A 17,710-nucleotide genomic window follows, 5' to 3' on the forward strand; every position below is an offset into this window, starting at 1 on the left:
GAAGCAGAGACTGATTTTGAAGGTCGAAACTTTCTGTTTGGAATCGACTTAAATGTACTTTCTGGCAGTTGTGAGTTTATGGTTGAGATATTTAATATGTGAACAACGTTCCAGCTATCTCCAAACTAATCCTAGAATTTGGATCGTGCAGAGCTCGTTACTAACCTTTTACTGGTGCAGTAAAAGACATTCCAGGACGGCTCAGGGATTCAATCAGAAAACTTGAATTCATTACAGTAATTTGAATAGTGTGGGAATTGGGCATCATTATTGTCAAACTGAAATCTCATTACCATTCTTAATAGTCTTTCAGCAAGCCCTGGCTTCTCTTCCTAAACTAAACTAGAGACTGTCATGTGGTGGAAAAAACTCCATCTCATTACAGTATCAAAAGGGTAACATAGGCAAAAGGAATCAAGGCTCCAATTGATTCCATATTTTTTGAGAAAGGGAAAGGTGCCTCCTTCATTTCCTTGCGTCCTTAGCCTCTGAAATTCCTTCCTTGACATTCTGTTTGTCTGCTCCCCTTCCTTGAACCTGATTTTTCCAATGATGTGGGGGCCTGGATAAAATTGACAGAAACCAGGGCCAAACAGAAGAGGTGAAGTCAATGGTGACCTGTATCACTCGGACTCAGGAGAGCGAACCGGCAAAATTGGGAGTGAGGAAGGTGCCAGATCTTTACAGGGATGACCTGGCTCAGCGGAGAATTCAGGGCCACCTCGCCCCTCACCGAGAGGCTCCGAGATTTGTCACAGTCTCCAATATCACTGAAGCTGACTTGGAGACGTGGGAGAGACTGAAAGTGTCAGAAAAGACGAGGTGTGTCATGTTTTTCCCGAGTTTTCCCCTGGTGGTGGTTTCATTAAATTTTGAAGGAATCAAATGCTTATCCTTCTATCATTTTTTATTCTTGTGGCTGGAGAAAAAATACCTCTCAAAACAGTATATTCTGCATGAGTTTAAAGTTATTAATACCAAAAGTTACGAGCCACTGGATGGAAAAGATCCTCTTTAATTAAACCAACTACTGTGGATGATAATTTTGACTGGCTTGTTTATACTTGATTTTTAACAAATTTTCATTATTTCACTGTACCTAAGATTTTCTTATGCCTTCATTTATGATGTTGGAAGGGATATTTTGAAAACTATAGAAGCTTAAAGCCCTAGGCAAGACAATGATCATTCCTTCGTTTGTTGTTTGATGAATGGAAAAGCAATTCTGCTCTAGCCATAGAAGTATTTTTCATAAATCTAGTATTCAGAAAAAAAAAGCTCTTATTAATTTACACTTGTCTTAGAAATCTTTGGAACTCATTTCTGGTTCTGACTAGGGATGGAGATGTTGAGCACATCTGTGCCCCTGAGCCTTCACCAGAAATTAAAGCAGAAACTGCCATTCGTGATGATTTTGCCAGCCGCAAAGCAAGGGCCTATAAGAAAGCTTCCAGCCCCCGGCAGAAGTTTGTGCACTTTGGACCCGTGACAGAGATAGATCAGCAGAAATGGAAGCGGCTCAGTATCGGCCAGGCTGGGCCTAGGGAGGAGGTAGAAGAAGTCCTCAGTCGTGGCAGCAAGACCGAAACTTACTCTGTCCCCCCTTCCTCCGCGGCCACGTCCAGTTTAGAAAAAGACCAAACGCTTACTCCACAAAATGACCCCAGGTATTTTCCTCCATCCGTGTGCAAGACCTGCATGGGAGCCATTGCTGCTTTGAAAGGGTCTGCTGAAGCACCTGTCAGAAACCTCCGGCCATCCCATAGTTTTAACAGACTCTTTGGCTGGTTGGCAGAGAAGTAACGTTAGCAGGTCACCCTGGGGAGGAGCGCGTGTGTGAACGTTAATGGCAGGTGTCCATTTTGATTCTGTTGTCCCCAGAATCCCTGCCTGGGAATGCCAGTAATCTTGGCGAAGGACCCTTTTTCCCTCGGCTGCATTAGCACTACTTTATTAGTTGGAAATACTGAAATGAACTCGATGGAATGTTTTAATGATACCCTATTGTTTCTTCTAAAGGAACAATAAAAATCAGGTTTATCCTTAACCTCCCTCTTTTCCTATCCCAGGAAGGGAAGAAAAAAATAATTATTAATATCATTTGTTCAAATTTGGACATTGAAGCAGTTGAAAAGAAAGTAAAGGTCTCTTTCCTCCCCTACTTAAAAAAAATAATTGTATAATAAATGGTGAATGGAAAAAGACTCCTCTCTTGGGGTTCCTATGAGTCAAGAGTTTCCTTGGCTGAATCTCCATCCAAATGTGTGAGGGATCACCTGGGAAAAGCCCGCGTCGGCCTGTCACGGGTTCTCATCCTTGCTGGAGGCCTTCCAGCTTTGAATTTCCAAGTTCTCTTTTGGGCGTTCAGTTCTGTGGACTGGTCTCTCTTCCAGGAAGTAGGTATTAGGAGGTTTATAAGCCCCTAGACTCTCCCGGGAGCCTCCATTCCACCTGCATGTTGGGAGCAAAGTAATGCTCTCCATGGCAAGAGGAAATGCTTAAGACATCCTCCTCTGTGCTTTGTCCTTGAAATCCAAAGGAAAGAGTAAATGGTCTATGACATACAGAGGGGTGTCTTTCATCCAATACTGTGGCCGACAGCATAGAGATAGCAGATTGTAGACATAAGTAATCCTAGTACACCAGAAATACAGTTGGTGTTTCAGAGGCTGACGGGGACCTGGGGTGGAGTAGGTGGGGGTAAGAAATTAGTAAGAAATGCATCATTGAGTCCTTGACTAGGGAGGGGGCCATCACTTAGCCCCATGGTGACAGGGTCTCGCCAGCCTTCTTTGACTTTCCTCAGGCCCTCGCTGGGGCTCGCCTTCCATGATCTCCATCTGAGTGTGTCATCCTTACTAACCAGCCTCCGGAATGAGAGCAGCCGAACTCTTCTTAATCTCTCAGTCCCAACCACGTTCCTTGTGTCCTTTCATAATTCTTTTTCCTCTTCTCTCTTGCCACTAATGCTACTTGATTATCCCCAGAATAGTGAATTCTGGCGTCACTGACTATTGCAAAAGGGTCTCGTGGCTGGCTTCTGTGCTGGAGACCCAGGAGGAGCATGTGTGCAGTTTGAGCGAGCGCCCGGGGACAGAGGAAGGTGAGGAGCAACGTTCCCTCCCTTCCCAGGAGGTGACAGATGACAGGTGGGGTCAAGGCCTCGGGTGTGAAGTCTTCCCTAGCAGTAAAGCTGTCCTCTCTGGCTTCAGCGACAAGCAAACAGCTGCCACAGGTTGGCAAAGAAGAGAAGGAAGGAGCTGCTCAAAGAGATTCTGCGAGGCCGCCAAAGGCCGAAAGACCAGAGGAGAACAGCCAGCCACCGTGAGCACTTGTCTGCCTTCCAGGGTGTGGTACTTCTGCTGTGTGTGGCTGTTGTGTTCCCAGAAAACAGCTTCGAACCACAGTATGCCCTTGATGACTGATACGGCATGGAGTTCAGTCACTTAAAAGAATGCACCCCTCTCAGGATCAGAGTTCTGCTCTCAGCGCCCTCCCTGAGTAGAGATTTGAGCCTTTGCATGTGGTTGGGTGCTGGCCGGATTTCATCCTCAGGAATCATGACACCCCGAAAGGGAAACCCATTCCAGTGTAAGTACCCATTGCATGATGGCGGCCCACGGTATTAGTACTCAGTTGCTCTATGTGTTGCTGCCTCCGTGGACGTTGGCTTCTTCTGTCTTGGGTTGATGCCCGTGGGTGACGCTACTGAAAATATCTTTAGCAGTAAGTAGCCTTTGACCGGCTGGACTGAATGTTGCCCTAGTTTGTGTCCCCCGGCCTCTGAATGCAAGACTTCGGGGACGGAAGAGAGCTCGGAGAAGATGACAGCCAGGAGTGGCAGCGGACTGAAAGGCCAAGGAAGGTTGTATAATTCGCAAAAAGATGACATGATGGTCAGGAGAACCGGGATGTCTCTTAGACGCGTTGGATCCAATGTAAACCAGTTCCTTCCAGTTCCATTTGCAAAGCGACAGGATGTGGAGGCATCTGCCAAGGGTCCACCATTGAAGGATAAGAGGTTAGAAGGTTTTCCTGAGCCTTTGTGATTTTGTTTCTCTGCTCTGAGCTTCCATAATGCTTTGAGTATGTTATTAACGCCTTATGGTACCTCAGTGCCACTTATCCGTGATTGCTTGCGGAAATGGAAAGATAAAAATTGGCCCAGTCTGCCAGGAATTTTTTTTCCCTTTTTTTGCATATAAGCAGGTGTGGAAAGAAGATGCAGTTGTGAGTTTTCCTGTTGAACGTTTTTTTTTTTTTTTTTTTGACTCACCTTGTGGGCCACCTGAATGGGTAACTCTTTTATTTCTTCCTAGCTTGTATAGGAGCCCTCAGGTAAAGGAACTGAACTTCTTTCTGACCTACTTGATTTCAGTTTGGTGCCAAGAGGGTCTTCAGGTCCAAAGAAGATGTATACCACTTACCAATTTGTAATTTCATTTCATTTCAACATTAGCAAACACTCAGGGCTTTCTAGAGGTAAGATTTCTATTCCATGCTGTGACTTGATTTAAAAGAACGAGTAAGGAGGGGCATCCGGGTGGCTCAGTCAGTGAAGCGTCTGCCTTCAGCTCAGGTCATGATCCCGGGGTCCTGGGATGAAGCCCCAGGACCCAGTGAGCAGGGAGCCCAGGAGTTGGGCTCCCTGCTCACTGGGGAGCCCGCTTCTCCCTCTCCTTCTTGCTCGTGTGCTCTCTCTCTCACTATCTCTGTCTCTCTCTCAAATAAATAAATAAAAATCTTAAAAAAAAAAAAAAGAACGAGTAAGGAAATAATCTGAAGTTTGTAGTTAAAAGTACTATATGTTGAAGCTTCTATTGCTATTTAGTAAGAGTGATACATTTTTGTTAAAAGTGTAGTCTGCCAGATCTAAGTAGAATAAAAGAGTGAGAGGTGTTTTGCATAATTACAGGATCCATAGAAAGCAGGAAGTGATGAGGTTCCACTTCACGAAGGACCTTGAAAGTAGCGGGTCAGAGGGTTGGATGGGGAGCAGGGAAAACCTTAAGTAACACCCAAATTTTAAAACTAAGATCCTAGCTATCTTTATGACCTGAATTTTTTTTTTTTTTTTTTTTTTTATTTGAGAGAGAGAGAATGAGAGAGAGAGCACATGAGAGGGGGGAGGGTCAGAGGGAGGAGCAGACTCCCTGCAGAGCAGGGAGCCCGATGCGGGACTCCATCCCGGGACTCCAGGATCATGACCTGAGCCGAAGGCAGTCGCTTAACCAACTGAGCCACCCAGGCGCCCTATGACCTGAATTTAATCTATGCCTTATATTTCTCTGAATCATCATACTACTACTCTCGCAGAGCCTCTTTGTAATGTTGGTTTCAGGACGCTATTCGTGCTCTGCTTCATAGTGCAGAGTGCTTTGTAGCCCTTTCAAAGGGTGGCTTCTCCCTGTAGCTCTCCTTCTGGCAATTCACAGGTAGGGCGATGGAGAGAGAAGAGGGTGAGTGGATCCCACGTGGGTCCCGGCCGGTCACACTGGTCAGGGCTGGTTCGTGGCAGAGGGACTGACTGATCTGCCCAGTCCACCATCCTCACTCACTTTCCAGATGCCCTGACGCAGCGTGGCCCTGGGGTCATGCGCTGCTCTAAAGCAACTTAGCGTGAAAGGGAAGAAGGAAGAGGGGCCCATGGCTGCCTACCCATTCTAGGTGCTTTCCCATTGACTTATTCCTCACATGACCTTTGAGAGGAAGAATTCTCAGCTGCATTTTGCAGTTAGGAAACGGAGGCCCACGTCCACACAGCTGGTAATTGCAGGTCCAACATTCAGATCCAGCTCTGCCTGAGCAGAAAGCCATGGTCCCCTTCCCACACGTTGCCTGCACAGGTTACTAGAGGGAACGGTGGCAGTCTGATGAATTCCCTGTCACTTGTATCTGTCCCTCTATTAGTGATTCAGAGAAAAGCCTCTTTAGATCCAAATGAGAATGAATGGCTAGTTTGAGCAGAAGGAGATGTGGTCACATGAACTGCATGTCAGTTGTGCGACTGAATGAGCATACACCTTGGGAATTCATGTTCCTTTTCCACAACTGTTTATTGAGTAATTACTATGGGTAATTACTGGGAGCTAGGGGATAATTTTAAATGAGCAGGAAACCCATTTTTTCCCCTCCCACTTCAAATGAAGCTATGCCAGTTCACAATATGGAAGTATAGAACCAGCTAATTATTGATCCTAAAATGCTTTATTAGTGCTGAAAGTCACATACATGAAATAGATGCATAGAATATTCTCTTTATCTTTCTAAATATCCCTACCCTCGCAATTAAACTTTATTCATTGCTTTTTCATTTCTTTTTTTTTTTCTTTCTGATGGGATGCTTACACCAACTGCGATTTGTCTGGCCAATTTTGTACCTATTGACTCACCTACTTGGCATTTTTTGAAAAATCTCTTTATTAGTGATTTTTTAACTTACCTTTACTTTTTAGTTTCCCAAAGGACAACGGAGAAAGTCATTTGAAGCCCAAGCTCTAATTATCTTCTCCCTAACTGCAAAGGCAGGTCTGCTTAAATTGATGCCCTCTTAAATCTTAATGAATTAGGAGGAAATTCCTTAAGTCCATAAGTGAATATATAGTAGAAGGGTAAATGAAGGTTATCTCCAGAGACTAAGCTATTCTTTTCTCTTCAATTTCCAGAGCATCCAGTAAGTACTCAATAAATACTTATTGAGGGCCTTGTCTGGTCACTATTCAGGGAACCCAAAAAGAAAAATCCCTGCCCTCATGGAGCTTACACTTTAGTGTAAATCTACATTTGTTGGCAGAGATTTCCATGAAATGCTGTTAAGTATTTTGTGTAGAAGCAATCTAAATTCAAATATATCTTACATGTGACAACACGTAGCTGAATCTCATCAACAAAATGGGCTAAAGGAGCCAAACTCGGAAGAATACATACTATATGGATCCATTTATATAGTACGAAACATTCGACACTAAGCTCTGGGTATGTCTGGGTTGTGCAGATTCATTGAGGGATATGTGTCTGGCAGGTGCCCCTTCTGTATATATATTCTACTTCAATAAAACATTAACAAAAATATTCGGATAGAGACACAAAACACGTACTAACTATGAGTTGATTATTTCTAGGTTAACTAGGCATAACTTCTCTGCTCTCTTCCATAGATAATTTAGAAAACACTGGATTTGAATAAGCCTATTCCAATAGGTCTATTAACTGACAAACATTGATCCAGTCTTCAGAACTAACTGCTCATGCACTCTCCCTTGACCATTGGTCATTGATTCCAAATGTAGTCGTGTTTTTTAGAAAATTGAGTGTATTAGGTTAAACTTTATCCCCTTCTGAAACTATCCCCTGGAGAAACAGAAAATGAGTCTTACTGCCAGAAGAGAAATATCCACAAACCTTTGGGCCATTTCAACAGAGACTTTGGGTCTTGCACTGGTTTGGTTGCCTTCACTGTGAACGAAAACAATTATTAATGAATGCATGAATGCAGACTGTTCTAGAATGATAAGAGCAGGTAAGAGAGAAGGGTGGGTATGTGTGCACCCATGCATTCCAGGGTGTTTTCCCTAAGATTACAGGAAGACATCTCTAGAAATGACTCTTTTCCCCATAAACTGTTACGAAACTGAACACGAGACTAGGTAATTTTTGCTGAAAACCACAAAATTTAATTTGCTGGAAACTGAAAGCAGGACCTTTTTTCTTTACTCAAATAATTCTTTGTCCACCATCAGAGTGCAGAAATGAACAGCGTTTGAGGGCATAGGTAAGAACCTTCTCTTAACATTTCCCTTTGCTGAAGAGATAGTCATTTGTGGAAGCTGCTTTTTTAAACTGTGCTTTAAAATATGCCCTTGTAATGTCCTAATTTCTTTTTTCTAATTTAACCTTTTTCTTTGCTTTATCAGATGCATTAAAATTTAAAGTGTCTATACTGCAGAAGGTACAACTTTGTAGATCTGAATAATCAGAAGAATATAAAAGACTGTAAAAAGGAAAACTTTGGTTTTTCAAGTTATGGAATATTATTCAAGTCTGGCTTTGATTAAGGCTGCCAGTTTTCTAGGAATTGTGGTTTTTGTCAAATGCATGCGGAAGGCACTGATTGGGGTTCTGGTTGGAGCTCTGGTTTGCTTTCAGAAAACTGCAGAAACGCTCTTTGATGGCATTTGTGCAAAAGCATTAACACATCAGGGAAAGGGTCAGTAAGCGTGTGCTTCTATGTTGGGTGTCCATTACAGCCCATTACTGCCAAACATAAAGGCAAGAACAGTTTAACTGTTTGTGAACGACCATAATACAGGTTTGGCTTTTTTTTTTTTTTTTTTTTCCCTTCTTAAACTGCCTTCTCTAAACATTGTGGGTTGCACCTAAGCCTTCTTGTGTTTATATTGAACAGACTCTTTTTTTTGTGGGTAGCATGGGGATTATTTTCATCTCTCCTCTGTGTTTTAAAAACATGTTTTGCGTTCTTTAGCAATGTCAAGACTGTTCCCTCATTTCCAGCAGTTAATAAATATTGCTAATTGTGTAACGACGCTTCTCTTCCAGTGTGATCGGCAAAAAAGGTTTGGCACACAAATATGTCATCGGTTATGTTTATTGCCAGCTTGGTACTGAGCTAACCTTCTGTCTTGCCCATCCCCTAATTTTGTATTTGGTCTTGTAGATACGGTCCGAGAACTCCTGTGTCTGATGACGCAGAGTAAGTTGTCTTGTGTTTGTAGGAATCCATTAATGACTAGCTTGAACTGCATGCTTCCCATACTTACCACTAATTGAAATGCAACTGATGCAACAGTGAACTGAGCAGCTCACTGACTCAGCCTCGGAAAAGCGCTTGAAGTTGGAATGCAGAACATATGTTCTGTGCAGGAGAGATGAATGAAAGAGTAACTTGAGCATGATTCTAATACACAGCTGCTGCTTAAACTTAACATTTGCTTTTCATAGATGTGGCATGGGGAGGCTGGTCTGACTGTCTGGATGTTGGTACCCCTTCTGAACCACAGAATTATTCTGCGTTTTGCATTTAATTCTTGATATGTTAGGGCTTGGCATTAACAATGAAGCAAGCCATTCTCATGGCCCTATTATTTTTTTTTTTTTTTTTGAGCTAAGAAAACAAATCCTGAACCACTAATTATAGATTCAGAAGCCCAAGTTCCTCCCAGGTTGGAGTAATGTAAACTGTGGGATGCTCACGACCAGAACATTGGGGTTGCGTTCAAGTTCTGTGGCATAGCAAGGGGTCAAGATGTCAAACACGACTTGGGCTTCCTCTTCCGGCTCCTTACTTTCCACTCCTCTCAGAGATTCATTCCCTACCTCCGCCTCACATCCAAATTTGAGAAGAAGCCACCACTCTCCCATTTGTGACCACATTAACTCTGTTTCAGAAATGGATTTCCCATCTGCAGAGCATTCTGAAGCAGATATCCAAGGCAAACATTTTCTATGCACAATACTAGCTTTCTCAGAGTTGAGTAAAATCTGTGTTTTGAGAAACATAATTGATATCTAATTCCAGCATCAGTGGCCTGCCGAGCCTGATGTCTCTCCTCTGTGACAAACAGTCTGTGCGCTGCTGGGAGTCTGACCATCAGAAGAGCACACATTGGCCTAAGACATTTAAGTCACCCAGTGAGGCATCCAAATAAGGGTGCAAAACACAAAACTCATTGCCCCCAATGACAAGGAGATGGGGCCCCCAAATTACTGTTTCCAGTACCTTTTCCACGTCTGTGTTCAAGATGTCAGCTTGGTTTGTCCTAGCACTAAGCGGGCTGCCTCGGGTGCCAGGATCCGTTCCCATTGTGCGATCTGTGATTGCTTCGTGGCCTGTCGTGCAGAACAGTCATGTCTCAAAACCAAGATCCCCCTGAGCTTGACTGACTGCATGGAGTTGTCTATAAAATTGAGCCCTGGTTATTACACTGAAAATCTGCAGTGGCAATATTTAACATGCACTGAAAGGAAGATGATCAAAGATGAATAGGCAAAACTTTGATTTGGTTAGCAAACACATTTTGATGGGATGGATTTATCCTTCCTCAATGCAAGGCCGCTGTGCAGTTTGCCTAAGACGGATCCCTGGGAAATCCCAAAAGGTGGAAGAAAGGAAGCTACGGTAAAGAGCATTTGAATCTTATTTGTTCCTGAATATGAAACCTCACCTACGGGAAAAGTGAATGATTTTTTTCAAGGCGGCGAAGGTGGGGACTCTCTTCTCTGCCCTAAATTTACAAAAAGCAACCTCATGGACTAAGAAGAATGAAAGGAGCTTCTTTTCCAGAGATCTTCTCTAGGAGTATCCAAAGTGCCGAATCTCCTCCTTGGGAGTAGACACAACTTGCATGAAGCCGTGTGGGGAGCAAAATGCAAAGTTTATATGGGGAGTTTCATTTTTAAATAGATATTATATGTTTAGTTTCTTCCCCCACTCTCTCCCTTTTTCAAAATCGTTAAAGGTAATTATTGGCACAGGCTCTATTTACTCAGAACTGGCACATTCTTAAAATACAGCCCAATCAAAAAAAGATGTGCCCTTTAAGGAAAATACAGGTCAGGGGCAGACCTACCACACAGGCAAACAGAGATTTCCACCTCCCAGCTAGCCAAATGTTTCCGTAGATGTAGTTTCACCTTCTTGCCCTTTTCTTCACGTGCACGCTCCTCCTGTCCCAAGGCTCTCCCCACCAACAGAGCCTGGGCACGGTGAGAGTTGGAGGCTGTTTTATTCCTAATTCCCTCACCTTTGACCTGGCCCCGAAACAGTTTCCAGGCTCCCCTGGAGGTGATTTCATCCTGGCCCTCCAAGATGCCAACCCACCACCATGAGAGACTCTGGGGCTCGGCAGCCAGGGACCCTTGTCCCAACAGCACAAGGCCTGGGCTGAGAGCAGATGTTTAGTGCGAGTCACCTTAATATTCTGGAGCCTGGGCTCCTCCAGGATTCCCCACCCTGCCCCTAAACACACACTTCTTCATTTTGGAGGCTGAGTCCAACCTCTGAAGTAAGGGACATTTTCTGAATGGTGACTCAGCCCATTTTCTGTCTAGTATTATCATTTTTCAACTTGCCTAGTTCCTTTTTTTTGAAGTGGCATAAAGATATGGCTCATAGTTCAGTTATTTCTTTTTTGGCCAGTTGGCTGGAATTTCTTTAAAACAAAACAAAACAACTCTGGGGAAAAATAGCACTTCCTGGTATATGGGAGGGCAAACCAGAGTTTCTCTTTTTATTTCACTAACCAGCTTTTGGCCACATTTGGGCTGGGGTCATTAGAACTTCACGGTGGGAACAGAGATAGGACTGCAGGACAGAAGAAGGCAGTTCTCAAGGCCTTGCTCCCATTCTTTTCTGAGTGATGTAACCAAATCCCAAATCTTGGAGAAGACTGCCATTTTTCCTGGGGTTCCAGAAGAATAGAATGAACTTCAGTCTCTTTCTGGAAAGCCTACTTAAGTGATTTTTCATCCATGATGCTTAAAAAAACAAAAAACACGAGGTTAGGCTTTTCTACCTACCTCTGCAAATTCCCAGATCTTTCTTAAACAACCTTAATAAATAGTCTAAAATAAATGAAAAACTGCAGCCCCTCCCCCCTTGGAGGACTGCAGTTTATCTTTCTAGAAGACATAGCTGCACGATCCACTGAGTACCCCCATGGTGGTTTGCCATATTTCTGCCAATAGAAGCCTCAGGTAAAAGTCCTGTGTAGTCAGAGTATTTGAATACTCTTGGGGAAGACAGATTGCAAGTACAATCTTCAGTTTCAGCTCTCTTAGGTCAGACTTAAATAGTCCAACACCTAGAGAGAAGGAAGAGGAACCCAACAGACCCATGCAGCTTCATTTTGAATGCGTCGGAATGAAAGTGGGCAGCCATAGCATTGAGGATCTGGCTTCCCCTTCCAGAGCGCTGTCTGCTCAGGACCCGACTGGCATCCAGGAGCACTGTTGCTGTTGATTGGCTGGCCGTGGGGAGAACCATTTTGGACATCACCGATGATGTCTAGAATTAAGTGGAGTCTAAGTGCATGGCTTTTCTTTTTCTTTGTGTTAATCTGGCTTCAAAGATGGACGGTCATAGTCTTCTGAGAGTTTAACAGTGAACCTCCATTTCTTGATTTTGGACTGTGTAACCCACTTGGTCCCAGGGCTCATTTCTTTGAGAGGAGAAGAAAAGGGAGGATTTTGCTTTGGTTTTTATTTCTGTTTTCATCTTGCTGCTTCAGCTTTTGCTGTAACAAAGGTCTATGTAAGCACCATGAGAAGAGGCCCTATGGTCTTGCCCAACATTTAGTAAGTTCCTATAGAACATATCAATAATATGTATAGCCTAAGGCCTTAAAAAATTGCTTTCCCTATCCTTTGTCTTGTAAAAGAGTAAATTCAGAAGTATCCTGACAAAAGTAAGGTACAATGCTTGTGAGAATATTAAGATACAAAGTATATACTGATTTATATGTTTTATTCCTTAATCTTATGATAAAATACCGTATTTTCTTGATTCCTGGATGCTATCAACTGCACTACCAATTTATAGACATTTTTACAGGAAATAGAAATAATCACATCAAATATATGAATCAGTAATGCATAGCTCTTAGATGCATCCACAATTCAGAAACTTCAATATGAAAAGTTGGGTGTCTTAGACTTGAGGCTAGATGATTTTTTTGGAAGTGGAGAAATTGCCTTAATGTAGGAAGCACGTAAGACAGCTCTTTACGCAAGCATTTACTGTAAGAACGTTTTGCTTCATGGAATGCCACCCTCCTTGCCCATACATTCTCCCCACATTATTTAATTCTCTTCATTTTGTTTCCTAATACATTTCCAATCGAGAAGAGCCCAGAGCTCCAAGTACCTTTTTCTAGCTCTTCCGTAACGTTGTGGCACCTACGTATAAAATTATATTGACTTGCTGCAGCCACCCCCGAAGGCAAAGATGGTCACATTTCGGCTTTGGGGGTTAAAAGGAGAAGAGGTGGGGGCGCTAGCATGCCCGCTGCGGGCTGGGGGAATCGCAACACGCCGCGTCGCGCTGCTGTCTTGCGCTGCGGAGGGAAAAGGGGCACTTTTGCCAGCGCGGTAGCGCCCCCACGCGGCAGAACGCGCAGACACATCCCGGGCACCGGTCCATTTTTGTCCGTTCTCTCTCCACACTCAGGAGCACGAGTATGTTTGACATGCGGTGTGAGGAGGAGGCCACGGTGCAGCCACACAGCAGGGCCCGCCAGGAGCAGCTGCAGCTGATAAATAACCAGCTGCGGGAAGAGGACGACAAATGGCAAGATGTGAGTGCCGGCCAAGGCCAGGGGCAGCGGGGAGGCTGCCCTGCACCATGGGTTAGAGCCCCCTTGGAGCAGGAAGTCAGGTGGGGCGGGTAGACTTGGACTTGAAAGCGAGGCAGGGGAAGGGAGCCCTTCGGGGATTTCAAGCAGGGACACAGGAAGTGTGGGAATTAAAGGAAGGTTAATGACAACATGAAAGGTGAAGAGTGAAGGACGCAGACATGTATTGGGCAAGCCCCCTGCTAGAAGGTTGGCCACAGAGGGAGGGGGTGGTGCAGGAGGGAGGCACCTGGCATGGGATGTAGAATAGAAGATGCACTGTCTTTCGAGATGATCGCCAATATCGAAAGCGTACCAGTCACAGACACTGTTCTAACTGCCTTGCATGTAGGATTTCTTCCGTTTCCTTAGTAACTCAGTGAGCTAGCAACTAGTATCATCCTCCGCTCCACAGATGAGTCCCAGAACAGCTAAGTAACTCGCCCAAAGTCTCACAGCTAGTGAGTAAGGGAGCCAGGATGAGAACCAGGGAAGGAGGTCTCTGTGGCCTGAGGAGGGCCATGTGATTGTGTGCTGAGAGCGAAGAGCCAGGGCAGGGAAGAGCTTGAAGATGGGGATGACGGGAGGGAGCATGGATTCCTTTCCTGTGGTCCTCACAGAGCTCTCTGAGGTAGCTGTTGCGGCCTTGACTGTACCATCAGCCAAAAAAGTTAACGTCTATGAAATGTAGTAATAATCGGGTCTGCCATTTATCGAGCACTTACGATATGGCTGGCACCTCATATGCACTATGTCATTTAACTCTCACGGTAGGCTGGGAAGAGTACATGTCATTGTCATCCTTATTTTAGGGATCAGCAAACTGAGGTGTAGAGAGGCTGACAAACATGCCTGAGATTCCAAAGCATGGAAAAGGTAGCGCTGAGATCCTTTCCCACAGCTGCAATCCCAACCACCTGACTCCAGCGTCCTGGACATCCTTATTTCTGCCTTTTGTTCCTTCCCTGAGGAAACTGTGTCTGTCTGTGGTTGATTCCTGCCATTCTGTTGTCAGCAAGTCCATTCACAGTGTGCAGGTCATAAATTGGAAAAAATGAAGTTTCTTACAGTACCCTGTGAAGCAATACTTTAAAATTTAGCAGCTGACGTGAGATATGCTTGCATAGTTCATATTACCGTGTTTAAATGAATGTGCTGGCCTGCTATGGAGAATGTGGCCATATCTGAATGTTTCCTGCCTTTGAGGCATTCCTGTTCCCACCAGACTTTACACAGGATTGAGTGGGAATGGCCTCGCATCGTGCTGGGCCCACAGTCAGTGCTCACTCAACTCTGAAGAGTAGAAACGGAATTGTATGTTCTGTCGACCCCTTGTCCCCCACCCCCCTAGGACCTGGCTCGTTGGAAGAGCCGTAGAAGAAGTGCTTCTCAGGACTTAATCAAGAAAGAGGAAGAAAGGAAGAAAATGGAGAAGTTACTGGCTGGAGAGGACAGAACAAGTGAACGAAGGAAAAGCATCAAAACCTACAGAGAAATTGTTCAAGAAAAGTGAGTCCTTTCTGTTGTTGTCTTTTACATGTACAATGGTGTCTAGATGTGCTTTTTCTAAAAATCATCAGTTATCACAAAGGTTCTGACGCCCATATTACACACTCCCTGGGCTCCCCCCTTCAGCTCAGCCTTGGCTTCTACCGAGGTCTTCTTTGCGATTTTTGTGACTGTTGACTCTGTGATTGCTTCCCCTCCCATGCCCATCCTTTAGAGAGCGGAGAGAGAGGGAGTTGCATGAGGCCTATAAGAACGCACGGTCCCAGGAGGAGGCGGAGGGGATCCTTCAACAGTACATCGAGAGGTTCACCATCAGTGAGGCTGTTCTCGAACGCTTGGAGATGCCAAAAATTCTGGAAAGAAGCCATTCCACAGAGCCAAACTTAACCCCCTTCCTGAACGACCCTAGCCCCATGAAGTACCTGCGGCGACAATCACTGCCCCCACCCAAATTCACTGCCACCGTGGAGACCACCATCGCTCGGACCAGCGTTCTGGATACCAGCATGTCAGCAGGCAGTGGGTCTCCAAGCAAAACCGTCACCCCCAAAGCAGTGCCTATGCTGACACCCAAGCCTTACTCCCAGCCCAAGACCTCTCAAGAGGTTCTGAAGACCTTTAAGGTAGGACGCATTCCTTAAGAGGAGAACCAAAACTGAACCCCAGGTAATCAGTGGAAAGAAGCATCTTGCCCTGAGAAGATGCAATTATGTTTATCAAACAAAAGTGAAATGTATAACCATTTACGATTGTAAAGTTTATGTCTCAGGGGATTTGGTTTGCAAATAGTTAAAGGAGCGAGGTTTATTTCCCAGTTTGATAGAATGGCGTGGTCTCTCTACAGTAGTTCTAACCAACCCTTAATTTAGTAAAACCCTGGGGATCTCCGGCTCTGTGGAGGTATAGCAAACTCCTCAAAACAAAATTGTAATTGCCTTTGGTTTAGGTAGAAGGATATGCAGCCACCTCTTCTTTTTAAAGAATTTGACAGCATATCCAAAGAGATGCTACAATTGCAAAAATGGAATAATACAAGAAACACACAGGAACATGGGATGTACTTGATTCTCAGATGAGAGGGGGTTTTAAAAATATTTTTAAAAGGGAAAGAAACTGGATTGTTTCCTGCCAATGAATATGTAAAGTAATGTTCCAGAACCAAAGAACCTATGACAACCAAACATCTTTTTGCTTGCTCACATTCCAGTGTTTTCCCTCACACCACGAGGCAGCACTCGTTCTTTGGCTTAAGCTCTTTTGACTACAAAGAAAACTCAGTTCTCGTTGTCCCTGCACACCACATGGGTTCTTAATAGAAGACAGAGGTGGAATTCATCAGCAGGAGACATGGGCACATGACTATAAAGAAAGTTTGCTTGGCTAAACTAATTGAGCAATGGGATGTCATGTATCTTCCTATTGAATTTCAGAGGGAACCAAACTGTATATACACTTTCTGACTGTTGCTTAAATAACTCGGAATGGATCTTAAAAGTCTGTGCCTTAGGCTTCGATAGAACAAAAGAAGAGTGTCCTGGACATCTCATCTGGGTTGAGTTGAGATGTATGTCCCTCGAAGGGCTGGGGCTGTGTCTTTGTTGTTCACAGCTTTGTCCTGGGAGCCTGGCATAGGTGCCCAGCACATAGTAGGCACTCAGTAAGTTCTTATTGAATAAATACATGAATTTTTCCTGAGAAAATGAGCTACGCATCATGCAGGCTCACACGTAGATAAGCATGTGCCCAGACATGCCCAGTATCCCACCTAGTACGGCACCAGCTCTCCTTCACCTAGGGCCCATGACCGAGAACCGTCTGTAATGTTTCATGAAGGAAGGTTTGATGTTGAGGTGGCCCACAACGGGGGTAGGGAATACAGTTTACTTAACTTGGTACCTGAGGCATCTGATCAGATAATCCAGATGTCCACTTCCCCTCCTTTATATAAATAGTGCAAGGTGATCATTTAAACAGAAGAATTATGACAGATGACTTGATGGCAAGACTTTGGCCCTGAGGAAACCCTGTCTCTCACAGCTGTGGCAAAACAGTGTAACAGGCGTCACTAAGAGCATTCATGGAGGGGTGCGGAGAAGAACCTGAGTAGAGATCTTTTTAGAGCTGGGGTTCACTCTGGACCACTAATGAGCCCTTGACTCATCACAGGCGTTGATGGTTATCAGCTCCATTCACGGACCCATCACTGAGTGGGTGGACCCCGTTATGGTCAAAGGTAGTATGTGGAAAAGTTGTTACCAGATAATGCCAAGACAGAAACTATGAGGGGTGTGTGTGTGTGTGTGTGTGTGTGTGTGTGTGTGTGTGTTTTCTCATGGGGAGGACAGTGGAGTGAGGGAGACAGAGAATATAGACCTAGTTTCCCAGGACAACAGAATTAAGAGTAAAGGAAAATCAAATGAAATAGTTTAAGGCAGTGTTTTTCTCTTTTTTTTTAAGATTTTATTTATTTGAGAGAGAGAGAGGTAGTGAGAGAGAGCACAAGCAGTGGGGAGAGGGAGAAGCAGGCTCCCTGCTGAGCAGGAAGCCTGACGCGGGGCTCAATTCCAGGACCCTGGGATCATGACCTGAACTGAAGGCAGACACTTAACGGACTGAGCCACCCAGGCGCCCCTAAGGCAGTGTTTTTCAAAGTGAGAATTGCTACCTGTTGCCGGGTTATGAAATCAGTTTAGCAGCTTGGTATCAGCATTTTTTAAAATAAAGTAAAATACAAGGGAAAAAAAAGTCTGGTACCTCACACATAATAAAGTAAATATTGTTTTGCAAAACTCCGATTTCAGCTATATTTACGTGGGTGTGCTCAGTTGCGATTTAAGTTTCTTTCCTATGGATCA

General features: G+C 44.4%; 1 protein-coding gene across 22 annotated transcripts in view; it reads left to right on the forward strand.

Annotated features, from left to right (window-relative positions):
• Positions 1-17,710, forward strand: part of LIMCH1 (LIM and calponin homology domains 1) — a 321,642-nt gene that overhangs the window by 250,353 nt on the left and 53,579 nt on the right. For 8 of the 22 annotated variants that reach the window (XM_045881234.3, XM_045881236.3, XM_045881235.3 and 5 more), the window contains 9 exons: positions 580-822; positions 1,338-1,667; positions 2,988-3,103; positions 3,213-3,324; positions 3,767-4,021; positions 8,675-8,710; positions 13,184-13,310; positions 14,698-14,855; positions 15,070-15,478. In XM_045881234.3, coding sequence (XP_045737190.1) covers positions 580-822; positions 1,338-1,667; positions 2,988-3,103; positions 3,213-3,324; positions 3,767-4,021; positions 8,675-8,710; positions 13,184-13,310; positions 14,698-14,855; positions 15,070-15,478 — 1,786 coding nt within the window. The remainder of the gene's footprint in view (positions 1-579; positions 823-1,337; positions 1,668-2,987; positions 3,104-3,212; positions 3,325-3,766; positions 4,022-8,674; positions 8,711-13,183; positions 13,311-14,697; positions 14,856-15,069; positions 15,479-17,710) is intronic. The other 14 variants (XM_045881244.3, XM_045881245.3, XM_045881247.3 and 11 more) reach the window with 4 other exon arrangements.

This window comes from Mirounga angustirostris, unplaced genomic scaffold (genome assembly GCF_029215605.1).
Source record: "Mirounga angustirostris isolate CCGP_5_RB_7025 unplaced genomic scaffold, mMirAng1.0.hap1 SCAF_2, whole genome shotgun sequence".
Taxonomy (NCBI): domain Eukaryota; kingdom Metazoa; phylum Chordata; class Mammalia; order Carnivora; family Phocidae; genus Mirounga; species Mirounga angustirostris.